This window comes from Amblyomma americanum, chromosome 6 (assembly GCF_052857255.1).
Source record: "Amblyomma americanum isolate KBUSLIRL-KWMA chromosome 6, ASM5285725v1, whole genome shotgun sequence".
Lineage (NCBI taxonomy): Eukaryota > Metazoa > Arthropoda > Arachnida > Ixodida > Ixodidae > Amblyomma > Amblyomma americanum.
Genome location: NC_135502.1, coordinates 96276605 through 96289873, shown reverse-complemented (window position 1 = coordinate 96289873; position 13269 = coordinate 96276605). Strand labels below are relative to the sequence as shown.

The 13269-nt window shown below is 52.3% G+C and overlaps 1 protein-coding gene across 4 annotated transcripts in view; it reads left to right on the top strand.

Moving 5' to 3' along the window:
• LOC144093887 (sodium-dependent phosphate transport protein 2B-like) overlaps positions 1-13269 on the top strand; it is a 69164-nt gene that overhangs the window by 45114 nt on the left and 10781 nt on the right. Inside the window, exons 1-2 of one of the 4 annotated variants that reach the window (XM_077627632.1) lie at positions 2944-3106; positions 3270-3393. The exons of 1 other annotated variant lie outside the window; for it this stretch is intronic. In XM_077627632.1, the coding sequence (XP_077483758.1) occupies positions 3029-3106; positions 3270-3393 (202 nt within the window). In that variant the 5' untranslated portion in view covers positions 2944-3028. Of the gene's footprint in view, positions 1-2522; positions 3107-3269; positions 3394-13269 lie in introns of those variants that run through there. 2 more of the 4 variants (XM_077627633.1, XM_077627635.1) reach the window with 2 other exon arrangements.

Here is a 13269-nt window from a genome sequence, read left to right as displayed (position 1 = left end):
GCCGCTTTGCGCGTGTAACCACGCGCCCAGTCTGGCTCCATTGACCGCCTGTTCTGGATCTGTCGTCTGCGGGCCGTGGCGAGGGCAGCAGTTGGCTGAGGAGAGAGAAAGAGAGAGGGAACAAGCCACAGCCTACTCGGAGGATGGGGAGAGAGAGGGGGAACACACTCTGTCGGCAGCCGATCCGGCAAGAACCGACCGGCCCGCCGCCGGCCGTTTGTCACTAGTGCTCACGCGACCTACGAGATCGCAGGTTCAGATTCAAGCGCTGCTACACTGTGAACGGGGCACGGCTGTGAGAGGATGGGGGGGTTGCGGGGCGTCTGCCTTATATGTTGCTAAGGGCGGCACAGCAGAGCTCCCGCGCCGCTGAGTCTGGATCCCTTGGGAAAGGCAGTGTAACGCGAGACACGGGCTCTGCAGAGGCCGCCTGGCACCACGCAACAAGGCGACGACCACGTCACAGCGAAGTGTTTAGCCTGTCCGCTGCGGAGCTGTTATGTCTTTGAATGAACTGCTGCCCGCCGGCTGCGTAGCTCCTGCCTAACGACGTGCACTCGGGCGCCGTCCCGGGCATGTCTGTCTACGATGGTGGCAGTTTCACGCAGCGGGTGTTTGCGAGACGAGCGCGACGCGGCGAACTCTTTGATTAGCTGTGCGAGTTGTCATTTCTCTGGCGTGGGACTTTTTTGGGGCTGAGGGTAGCTATCGTCCTCTGCCATCTGCCTGTTCCACGCGACGAGGTTTCTTTAATCTGCAGCCTCGACTCGGCCCATGAACAGCTGAATATTTTAAACGCTGAGAACAACTTACCGAGGGATTAGTTTTCATACACGTCCGTAGCAGTGCGTTCTATTCGCATTCAATCCATCGAGTGATTTCTCAGTCTAAGTGCGTCTTACTCGCTACCTCACTACTGCAGCGGGCTGCAAGGGGGAAGCCCCTCTGATCAATGAAGCCACCAAGTGTGTGCACCTGTATCTAACAGCATTTCCGCCTTTTTGCTTTAGCAGTTCGGTACAAATTAAACTAAGTGTGGTTGAGTCGCTATTGACAATGACTTGCTATGGTTCAGTCGCTGTGGTCACATGACATCATTCTGGAACCTGCCCTGAAAGGGACACGTCCCCGAACACATTATGCGCTGCTGGTCTTAAGCAGAAGTGCCTCCCAAGACTAGCAGTGCATACTGTGTGAAAAAGTTCAGCGAGATACACGCTCTCCATCGTAAAAAAAAGAATCGGCAGAGATGCACATAATGAGAATAAATTGCCCGAAGTGACGATATGTGTGGCAAAAAATAAATATAAAGAATTTGATGTCGCATGCGGGACACTCAGCCAACCTTGCATATTTGGAGGAAATCTTGCCCGCTTGGGGGAAAGCCTCTTGAAATTTATACAGTGTTCACCATATCTAATGTTTGCCCAGACTGCTAGGCCCCTTTAGAAACAGAGCGGAAAAATGGCAATCGGGCGGTCTTGACGCTCTTTTCGCTGTTCAAGCCTCTAGAGCGCACAGGATGCTGCATGCGAAACTTTGCAATTTCCGTCTGTATGAGCAACGCAGAGAGATTTCACCGCTGAGGGAAAGAGCGCCGGTTCACACCAGAAAGCAGGAAAAACAGCGGTGTTTGCACCGGCGGTAGGCTTTTCTGCTCTCCGACGCAATACCCAGAGAAAGGGAGCAGGGGGTTCCGAAAAGTGATTGACGGACCTGATGTCATCGTCACAATAGCGCTTCCCCGTGTCGTGTCGTCGCACGACCTTCCTTGAACTCCGAGCGTGCTAAGCTGGACGTTCGTTCTTGGAAGACACTGCGAGTCACTTGGTTTGACGCCCGTAGTGCGGAGGCGTGTCCTGACCGGAAGCTACAGCCGTCAGCCACATTCAAATTTAGCCGCAGTTTTACGCGCTTCTCGCCACTCTTACGATGTCAACGTGTTACTGCGCGTCTTGCAAGAATGCCGGGGAAAACCGGAGCGTCGTGTCGAAATAGATCGGGGGAAAAGGGAAGAGTCTGCGTCTTATCGTCCGACGTTAACGCTTAGCGTAGCGCATCGCGTGCAGACAGGCCTGACCTCCAGCTTCGCGCCGGAAGGGCCCAGATGTTGCTTTGTTCTTCCGCTATCCGCCAGCACCGCATTCATCGTATATTCGTTGCCTGTCTGCTTGCGCTGTTCGGTTTTGGTTCCTTTCTTTTTTTCCCTTTCGAAAAACGAGAAGCGAGCGGCGAGCGCGCCAAAATAACGATCCGCTTCCACGTGAACACGGTCCGGAGCCCACGAGACGATCACATGCGCGGCGCGTGACGTCGCCTCCTCTTTCGACCAATGAGCGTGGCCCGCTCCGGCGGCGTAGAGGCGAGCCCCTCTCCCGCCTCCGCTCGGCGCCGCGTGAAGCAGACGACGCGCCTGCGACGCGCACAGGACAAAAAAAAAAAAAAGCTAGCCTCGGTCACAGATTCGCCTCCCCGGCGAGACTCTAGCCCGGCACCCGGGGCACTCGATTTTCAACCGGGCTACTGACAGAGGTCACCGGCAACGAACTCGAACGTGGAGTGAGATAGTGTCCCGGCATGCCGTTGCTTAAGTTTCAAAAATAAAGTACACCGTATAACGAATGAAGTCGCCAATAATTCGAGGACGTTAGCGCAGGGCGCGAAGGCGGGTGCCGCCGCGAAAGGGGCTGGAAATGAATGACCACGAGGTCAAGTGCGCAGTTCGAGCGCTCACTGCGGCTCGTCAGCGTATAAACACAGCCGCCCCGAGAGCGCGCATAAAAACAGGGAATTCGCTTTCGCGGGGGCAATGCCTGCGGCGCGCAAAGTAGGCTGTTGCGCCCGCGCAGTGCTGTGCGCACGGGCCGGGCGCACGCATGCAGTGCCCGGATGTGCGCAGCAGCAGACGACGGCCGCGGCCGCCGGCGGGCCTAGCGGCGCGGCGCATGCGCCGAGGGGCGGCCGACGTCACGAGACCTATAAATAGGGAGAGCCGCGCCTCCTGCGGATAACGTGCGCACTCTCCAAGATGCCGGCATCAAAGAACGCAGCCAAGTACACGTTCCTGCGGAGCGCGATGGTCGTCGCCCGGCCGGACAATGTGGAGGTAAGTACCCGGTGCCACGTTTTTCTTCTTTTCTCGGGTCTGTGGACGCGGGGGCTTGCAGGCGTTTCCAGGATGCGGTCGGCGAGCGAGCGAGAGCGTGTGTGAGAGTGGATTTTGCCGGTCGTCCGCCGCGGGCATTGATGCGTCTGCTCCGATGGCGCAGGTCAAGATCAAAATGGGCGGCGAGACACCGCAAAAGGCGGACATAAACGCCAACGCGACGCCCCAGGACCCTTCTGATCCCTGGGCGCTACCTGTCCTCGAGGACCAGGGGGTCAAGTGGTCAGGTAATCACCCCACACCGGTCGTGGCTCTTGGTACCTACCACTCGTCGAGCGAGAAAAAAAAAATGTTCACCCCCTATACCTTGTGTTTAACGACGCTTTCGTCGAGTGTCTAGCCGAGAAATTTTTTTCTCCTACGACCGTGTAACACGTCAACGTCTTCGGGTGCCCGCCGCGACCACGATGCAAGACCTCGTCGACCGACATGGCGCCGCCCAGCGGATTCCCATTCATTCGATACCCGGCGTCTCGGCGGCAGCGAGGGCGTCTTCTGCGCAGCGGTCTTCGGTGCACGGCGCCTGCGTTGTGTGGTGCGGACGACAAGCTCGCCTTTCCTCGGGACATTTCGCCGGCGGCCCTACTTCTTCCGTTCTTTCGCTCTCCCCTTTTTTTAATTCTTTTTTTACTCCTCGTTGGCGCTGTAGGATCCGTTTCTTTTTAGTGCTTTCCTCTCCCCCTCCTCGGCGCCTTGTTTGGCGACCGAAGAGCGGGTTTTTTCAGCACCGTCTTGAAAACCAGACGAAAAAGTGGCGCCAGACGGGTTGGAAAGGGTGAGAGAAATGAAAAAGAAATATGGCGCCAGACACGTGAAGAAGCCTTCCAGCAGCTCGCCGGGGAACAATCGGAAATTGGGGCCTCTGCTTGCAGTAACGTTTGCGTTGTATGGAGTTCATTGATTCGTCTGCAGTCATCAAACGTTTTATGGCTGCTTCTGTTTCTCTGCTCTTAATTTTCTGCGCCTTGTGGTGTACAGCCCCGTATGTGTGCGAGCGCCAACGTGGACGTTGCAGATAACGGAAAGTCGTTTTTTTTTCTGTCCTTCTTGATCATGCTAAAGATGTATTCTCTTCTTTCGATACCGCGGCATTTAATTCCTGCGCTGTCTTCAAACGCGTTGTAACATTTTGTTGCTGGCCACGTTCTCCTGGTTTCAAAGATACCCGCGGTATCACGTGTTGGTCCATTGCAGGAGCAAAGTGCCGAACTTTCGCCGTGTGGAACTCGTCACTGTTGCGATCAACTCGCAGTTTTGGGAACGTGTAAACTACGATTAGATAGTTTTCGAGGCCATTCATAAACTGTCACTTCCGTTTTCTTGTCTTCTGTTCGTATCACCCTGTTCCGTCTTGTGACGTCATATCTTGCGCTCTTTGAATCAAGGCTTTAATCGATAACAGCTGGACATGCCGCCGATTTCACGTGGTCTTTTTTTGCTTCTTTCTTTAAATTCATTTCTTCAAATTTCTTTAAATTCACCTTTAAATTCATTTCTGGTGTTTACATCATTAATTTGTGCACCCTCGCCTGAAGTTTAGTTTACAGCGTCTAGTTTAGCTACAGTTTGTTTATAGCGAGTTCAAGCGCACCGTCATTTATAACGCGAACGTGATAGGTTGCGCGGGACCAGGGAATTAACATTTACAAACAGTTAAGTGGCAGTTAGACGTCGTACTCGGTACATGGAGCCCCTGTACTGTCGAATCCTCGGTTCTTTGTTTCATGTGTACATGTAACTGACGCACCATAGCCGACTATAAGCCTCCATTCTGTTGTATCTATATCAGTGAAGCCTTCGAAAGCCCAGCGTTATAAGAGCATATCTCCTGTGATAACATGGCGTACGTTTCCTAGTGCAGCACCCGGGTGCGCCATATCAGGCCGCATTTGCCTGATCCCCTTTCGTTAGCTTTAATAATGGTTGCTTAATCTACGATATATATAGTTGTAGATATATAGTTATGCAACAAAAAGTTATACATAGAAAAGTGCACAAGGGCGGGGGAGGGGGTTATGTCTTGAAAAAAATTGTTTGTTTGTTTACGTTAGCCTTCAGTCTGCGCTATTTTCATTCACCGAACTTTCACCAACGGCTCGCAATCTCCCGAGGCGTCTCGCTCTGTTTATGCGGGCGCTGGCAGCCTTTCCTTCGGTCTCCATTCAGTGCGCAAATTTATCGGCCGCGTCAGAAGGAGCCAACGCGTCGAAGACTATTTCCAGACTCCGTCGGTCGTGCGTGTATACATCGCCGCTCTCTCCTCCCTTTCATGCGGATTGTGCATCGTGGTACTCTCGCTCACACCGTACACATTTTTTTTTTATTTGGGGTGCTTTCAAGGCAAGCTTTATTCCCTCTAGTATTGCTTCAAGTAGGTTTTCTTTGTTGTACACGGCCCGAATACTGCGTGGATCAGCAAATCACGTCATGAATGGCACGCATCGTTCCGGCTTCTCGCGCTCAGGTTCATCGTCTGCTGCAGCTGAATATTAACGCTGAATATTAAGTCGTCCAACGCTATCGCCCTTCAAAGTGATCTTCTCGCCAAAACGAAACTATCGTTTAGTCTGTCGCATAGCGGCAAAGATCGGTGACCCTCCTGTTTGCTCATTTAATTTTTTTTAGAGGATTTTGGTCCGAAGGCGAAGGCCGGAGAACAGGCCGATTACCTCTGAGATATATGCGCAGTGCGCCTGAATCCCTTTTTTTTTTAAACACCTGCCATCTAGTTGGTCTAATGTTGAGGGGAGTCCACCAAGGTGTAGATTTGTTATAAGGGAGTAATTACTCATTGGCATCCACCCAAGCGCAGCCATACGGCTACAGAGGAAAGCTATACAGCTTTCTCAGAAACTTCGCAGATAAAGAAATTCGTCCTGGTCCGGGGTTCGAACCCGGGACCACGGCTTCACCGGAGCAGTCGCTCCCTTCCTTTGCAGCCGTATGGCTGCGCTTGGGTAGATGTCAATGAGTAATTGCTTCCTTATTACCTAGCATCTAGTCTAGCGGCAGGTCTTCTGGTCATTTGTTATTTGCTCGGTTATAGTCGCGACCGGAATTAAAACTATTTTTTGGCTATCTCTTTTAACGCAAATATGTCAGTGGATTATGACAAAGTATTCTTCGGCACCGTGGTGTCGGGAAATAAATTGCAGCGTCGTCAATATAATTCCAGCTGCTGCAAGGTATCGAAACCGCTGTCCACAAATGCGTTGCACAAGTAGCTCGCCTTTCACTGCTTCGGAGAACAAGCGTGTTAAGCGCAGCACGTGTTAAACTCCGCGTGCTTTTAAACCACGAAGACGAGCGGCGTTGCCTAGGCGATTACGTCCCGCTTCTTAGAAGTGGAAAGTGTGCAGTAACACCTTAGGATGAATAGCCGACGGGCTTTGTCGTCGCTCGCTTAAGCCATTGTCGAAGGCCGCTCCATAGCGCGCGAAGATCACATGCGCGGTACAATGCACAATAGATGACTGGCGACGTAGTGGCTTGCGCTGCGGGTAATGGACTTGCTGCGAGGGGGGATATTTCGAGCTATGCCAGTCTATACACAGGGGCTGGTAGCTTTGGAGGCAAGCTGCGTGGACTAGGAAGTCCTGTCGCGAGCTCATTTATTAACGCAACCATGTGCGTCAACACAATCCTGTTTTTTTTTTTTTCTGGCATCATAGGACGCCCCGAACCTGGTCGCCTTTGTTGTGAAATTGGAAAGGCTTAGGCGAAAGGTTTCGCCTTATGGCCACGTGGCCCGGTTACTTTGGCGCGTTACTGTCGTGTCCTCACTTCCTGCAGAAGCGTCCGTGGGTTCTGTGCGTACACTCTAAATATAAAGGAGTAAAAAGGGGGTAGGCTGTCCTCTAGCACATGCCCTTTTATGAAAATAAGTAAGTTACACCCCTTTTTTACTGCCATATGGGCGTATTCTTGTTTAGGGTGTACCATGTGGCCCTTGTAGACATGCTTATCACTGAGCCTGTGTCTGGTTTCCACGGCTCATTCTATTCCTGCTGGGTCCATACATGCCGCAGGTTGAGCAGCTTCACTAAAATCGCGTCTAGCATCTTGAAATGGGTGTGGCTTTGAGTTAACCGTGCGCCGATTTCAGATATTCTCACGCGGTGAACGCTTCTTGATTAGCCATGTAGGTCATGAATATGCGGTTATCTTTCTCGCCATCGAGATTTTTTTTTTAAAAAAAAGCTCCGACGATGCCGGCAATACCGCGGGCAGAAAAGTCCTTTCGACGAGTGCGCCGCCCGGGTCGTCTACTCTGAAGAAGCGCGCAACACAACTGCATCAGGGTTGGGGATATCACAACATAAGCGCTTTTATTCTATGAAAGGGGGACAGCACAAAACGAGTTGCAACAAAAAAAGCAGGTGCCAACAGTCCATGTCCCGCTGTGTGCTGCAGTACTCCTTTAACCAACCGCAGCTGGGGAGGGAAATTAACATTTTGATGTTTCGCTAATTAAAAAGTGAGGAATTAATTCTTAATTAATTGCGCTTATAACTTGATATTTTGATTCGCGTTTTGTATAGGTAAAGAAAAAGTTACGAACGCACTGCTTGCTTGTTTGGAGGAAGATTGGGCGTCGGCCAAAGGCGTTGCCGGAGCTTCAGCGCAGGATATAGTTGCATTCGGGCATGGCCGTTTCGCACTTCAAGAATTGAATGCCTCATCAAACTTTCGCCCGGCTTTCCAGCTCCAGTAATATACGGTTAGGTCAACCCTCTATCTCGCGTGTGCCGGTCGCATCCAGACACTGCAGGCTCTGCGATGAGCAGCAGTTTCCTTTGTCTTTTTTCTTTTTTTCCCCCCTTTTCCTGCGCGCCTGAGCTGGTGGGCGTGCATTGCGTGCCTTCCGCCGGCGTCCCGTTGATCGAGGCACTCGCATTTCCTGCGCCGTCGTCTGGCGTACGCGGCGCGGCCACACAGACACACGCGCGGTGCCTCCGCAGGTGCATGCAGTGAACACGTGGAGCGGCGCAGCCGGCCCGAGCCACACACCTGGCCGGAGCCCCGACTTGTCATCCAGCTTGTGGCCGTCGTGTCGCTGCACAGGTTTGACTCGTTGGAGGGTCGGCCGACCTCCGCGCCGGTTGTTTGCGCCGGTTTTTTTTTAAATCTCCGAGCTATACACTGCGGCACCCTAAAGCCCCTGCTACAATAGGCAGTCGTGACATTTTTGTGCGGGTCTTGGCGAATAATTCTGAACGGTATTGACGCCAGCACATCGTTGTTGTTCAAAGTGTTTTCTTTCAGACATTTCAGTGAGGTCCAGGGTTAGAGAGTTTGTTGCAATCGAAATCTTTCTCCGGCATTATTCGGGTCAGTGACTGGCATTTAGTCGGATTTCTTTTTTTTTTTGTCCCTTGCTACATGTCCCCAGGCCACATGATCACGTGGCACAGACGCATTCGTATATTCGCATAAAGCTGCGACATTTGTTTTTCTATAGCTCGGCGGGCGAGCTGTGAGTACCTGGCCGTTTTGAAAACGGCTAAAAAAAATGAAATGTAAACGTTGTGCAGATTCTATTTCTTGGCCTGGCGATGACTCTGCTTAGCTAGAGCTGATTTTCTAGGCTATCTTTCCGGTTCGAAACGCGCTGCTTGAGTATGAAGCCATGTACTGCAGGCGTGTGCAATGCGAGAGGGAACTCACTGGTACTCGAAAACATATGCTTTTACCTTTCCATCGAACTTGTTAAGACATAGATCACGAGTCTGTAGAACTGAAAAAAAAAAACAGAATGCGTTCCACTCCTGCCTGAGTGATAGGTTGCATACATCCTTCCATACAGCTCGAATTTACCATACAGTGCGGTTTACATCTGTGCGGTTCGCTTGATGGACGCTTTTATCAGCACGCATTAACAGCACGATGTCTGTACAGATACCCTGTAAGCTTGCACGCTATTTCGTCGGGCACTCTGTTAACCGCATGTGGCAGTGGTTTCGCAGGGACCGTACCGCTATAACTGTTGTCAACGTAACTGTGGTGCAGTGCAGTCACTACTACACGAATGTACAGTGTGGGGCTGACGTTCGCAGGATGGTTTAGGCACCGATTTATCGCCTCCGCTTTGTGTCGCGGTTCATCGCACGTGGCCGCTGTTCCTCGTCTCGCGTGACTTCGTTCGCTGTAATGGAAGCGAAGCGGGATGCTTCCGTCGCACGTCAGATCGAAGCTACCCTTTGTCCAATTCTTAGGAAAGGCGTCTGATGATAGCATTTCGCTTACCTCTTAACGCTCGCTTATCATGACCGACGCGCTATATATAGTACGCGCTCTGCGCTGCTCGTATCTAACAAAGAAAGGGGGAGGGGGCCCATCTTGGCTATTCTGGGGTGAACAAATAGAAAATGGGCCGTTGTTTCGTCTCTGCAGTGAAAGCGTGGCATAGCTTGCGTATAAGGCTTCATGTCGTGGTCTTACTGGATCGACTTGCAGACTTACAGTGGATTTTGCAGTATCTTATAGTTACATGGAGGTAATGAGGGCTTGCAGTTTCTATGTAACGCTGAATCGTCGTTTTATTCGGGTAGGGGTAAGACCGTCCTGGAATCAACGCTCAGTCAGTTCCCATCTTCAATGTGGCGTATACGTTTTTTTTAAATACTTATCCCCAACAAGATTATAACACACAATCCTTACACAAGAACCGCCAGCCAACGTGCGACTGACTTAGCGAGTCTAGAATCCTCTAATTGCCTTCAAGGTTTCAATGTACGCGAGCCAGTCAGGCGCTGGACCCTCGAGTTCTCGTTCGCTGCCCACGCTAGATGAACAGTCCGTGGGGTCGGTTGTTAGGGAACGCCAAAACGCAACGGTTCGCTTCTCACAGTAGCGTCTCCTCGTCCCAGCATGACGACTCATATGAAAGGCACAAGTTTCACACAATGGCACGACGCGGCGAAGTCCTACGTGCCAGCGTCTGTGGCCCGTGCCTTCACTGCGGGTGCGGTCGCAACAGGTCGTCGCTGGCGACGTGAGAAGCGGGACAGCCGTTGAAAGAAAGCGTTTACCCTTAGCCCGTCTGTTCGTTCCTCGGCGAAGGCTGTTTTTTTTTTCATTTCTTTCCTCCCTCCGTTCACGTCGCCCACAGCTGGTGCATTGCCAGCCATGCTCCTCTCGCTCCGCACTCTGGGGCCCACAGTCCTGCTGCGTGCAGAAATATCGCCCCCGCCTCGCCGCAGCGTTTCGTGTGTAAAGGCAGCGGTTCGGTAGAAGAGTGAGTCTTCTTCGTCCCTGGCTCTACGGTTGGGTTGTCACGCCCCCACCCTGACGTCACGGCTGCCGCCGTTCAGGTCGTGCCAGCGTCGCGGGTGTGACACGCACAAAACTCTGCGCCCTCTCCGCTGTTACCTATAGCGTGCCGCGGGTGAAATGTGCCGGTGTTTGTTTACACCGTGGTCGAGGCTCTTTCTAAGCCTGCGCCGTCTGTGCTGTGTCATCCGCAGCTGGACCAGTGGCTCTCATCTTCTAGGCGACATGGGCGTTGTTATGCTGGACAATTATTAAGCGACGATCCTTCAGCTACACTGCTGTACAAGCGAATCGAGGTAGCCTTCTCCGCCTTGTCAGAGTTCGGGCGAAACGCGTTTCAGAAAAAGGGGAAGCTATGGTTACGCTGCCGTCTCAACGATCTTTCATCCCATCGTTGCTGCCTATTAGGAGCAATAGGGTGGCGACAATTCACAATTAGCTCGGTTTCGGCTACACGTTGCGGTTGCCGTGCTAGGGATCACTCCGAATCTTGCCGGACGTTCCGACTCGCTACTGGCGTCTTTTTCCTAGCTGCACGACCGTTCGATCGGCCGGTCCTCCCCAGTTTGCCGTGCGCTCTCGGTGAGGCTGATGTGGCGTCTCTTATCGGGCGCCCAGACTCTGCCTCAGCTGTCTGTTCGCCGCGTAGTGAGCTGACGCCAGATTAGCTGTGGCAGCTTCCGTGCTTGCGACGGTGTCATTTCGTCTCGGAGTAGTACACCTCCCCATGGCGGGTCGCGTAGTTTGTAGTGATATAATTGGAGGCGCTAACTGCTCTGCGCGATGAGGGTTAAAGTTACGCCTAGGAGGAAGCGTGCGTCACTGATCACAGCAGATACGAGAACTATCCGATAAGACGCGTCTGTTGTATTGCCATCACTGCGACAGATCAGTAACTGTTGCCACTATTTGGCCCAGGATCCTAGCGTGCTAAAGAAATCCAGACCGTTCAAGCTATCCAGGGCATTCGCCCTGATGTCGGCTATCTGCGAGAGCGTAAATCGGCCCTATTTCGCGATGTTTATCTTTCAACATCAGGCAGTGGCATTTTTTTCCCCGTCTCTCGTGGTCTGCACCGGCGGTTTCTAGGCAGTTTAACGACTAACCAAATCCGACTCAAACGGCGGTGTTATTGCTCTGTGCGCACAATACAACTGCGATCAGTAGCCGCAGAACTGTCACTATTTGCCGCTTGTTCTTTCTGCCCAGTCGTTGGATTTTTTTTTTCGCTACACACGCGCTCAAAATGGCTCGGGCACAGCCCTAACACACACTCCTCGATATTCTTGTTATAGTGCCAGTTCGATTCATTTTTATTTTTGCGCTTTGCTTGCTCCTGTTTGGCTTAGCGACGATGCCCTTCAGAGACGCGCTAACTACTTTGCATGTGTAGCAGTTCAGCTGAACGCCTAAATTGTAAACACGCGCCCGTAGTGCGACTGCGTCCGCATTCTCGCCTCCTCTTCGATGGATGGCTTAACTCCTTCGCGTCCTGCAAATTCCAGGTCCCTTGCCTCGATATTTTTGTGTGCAGCTTAATGCACGCGCACCGAGCAGCGTGGCGTCACCGTAGTCATGACGAGTTGCCCCGTTTGACTCTTATAGGAACACCCTGCTCGCATTTTCGCCACCCCAATCTGCTTAAAACCGCGCTTAGAATTCGGTGGCGAAATGCCTCCTCTCAAGAGCCAGTGTGCAAAGACATGCGGCTAGATTTATCCAGCTGAATTTTTTTTTAATTAAGCATTCAACTGGATTAATCAATGCTGATCGTGCGGTTCAAATGGTATGTGTATGCTCAACTGGAACGTGCACGTTCTGAATGAACATTCACGCCCATCTCGAATACGCATGTTCAACTGGATCTCTGTTGGAATTGGCTCTCGGTTCCTGCCTGCGGTACGACTCCCAACGGGTCATCGCATCAGCGCTTCCCCGCCGTCCACCAGCAGCGCATTCATGCCTGTCAGTGTACGCGTATGTTTATAGCGGCGCTCTTGCGCGTCCGGCTGCCTCTGCGGCTGGGGCTGGCGCGCCGTGCCGTCATCGCTCGGGCGGAGCGCCCCGGATCGATAGCGGTGGACGGCGTGACCTTGGGCGCAGACCAGTCTGGAAACGCTGGCGCGCAGCTCCAAAGGTCGGCCGAGGGCGCGGCTCGCCCCAGCATCAACAGTATCCCCGATAGGCCGCGTTCTCTTCCTTCCGATATTAGTTTTCTTTTTCCTCGTTTCGTGGCGCTGCGCGCTTGGGCTATTTCTGCTCCAGCCTGTTCGCGCGTCGCCAAGTTCTCGCATTGGAAGTGCACGAAACCGCAAAAACCAGCTGCAGTGGAATCTGGGCAATTCGAACTCGCCCGTTGATAACTTTGCTTATTGGAACCTGCACTTTGGTTAAGTCAACATAAAGTGTATTTAATAAGCTCACCTCATTCGAACCGTGCACAATACGAACAAGATGTCGATCTCCTTCGCGTTACTCTACGGTTCAGGGGACGTAAGAAGTTTGAGGGAAAAGGGTTCGGGGATGTAAGGGGCAAGGAGAATATTTTTGTGGCCAGGAACCATACGAGGAACGTTTTCGTAGATTAGTGACGGGACTATGGCTTTGCCGGCGTTACGGGACAGTCCAGCGTTTCTCTAGAGAAGCCAAATCCTCTAGGGATTATAGGTAACTGGGCAGCGTGTTTTGTCTTCACCTCTCTCGTCGCTTCTTTCGCTGGCAGCGTTGGTAGCTGACGTGCTGAGTAGGCTTCTCCACCAGTCAGTGACGATAGGTCGTGACTACTGCACTTTCTTTACACAAACACTTGACTCACTAGTTTCGAAGCATGA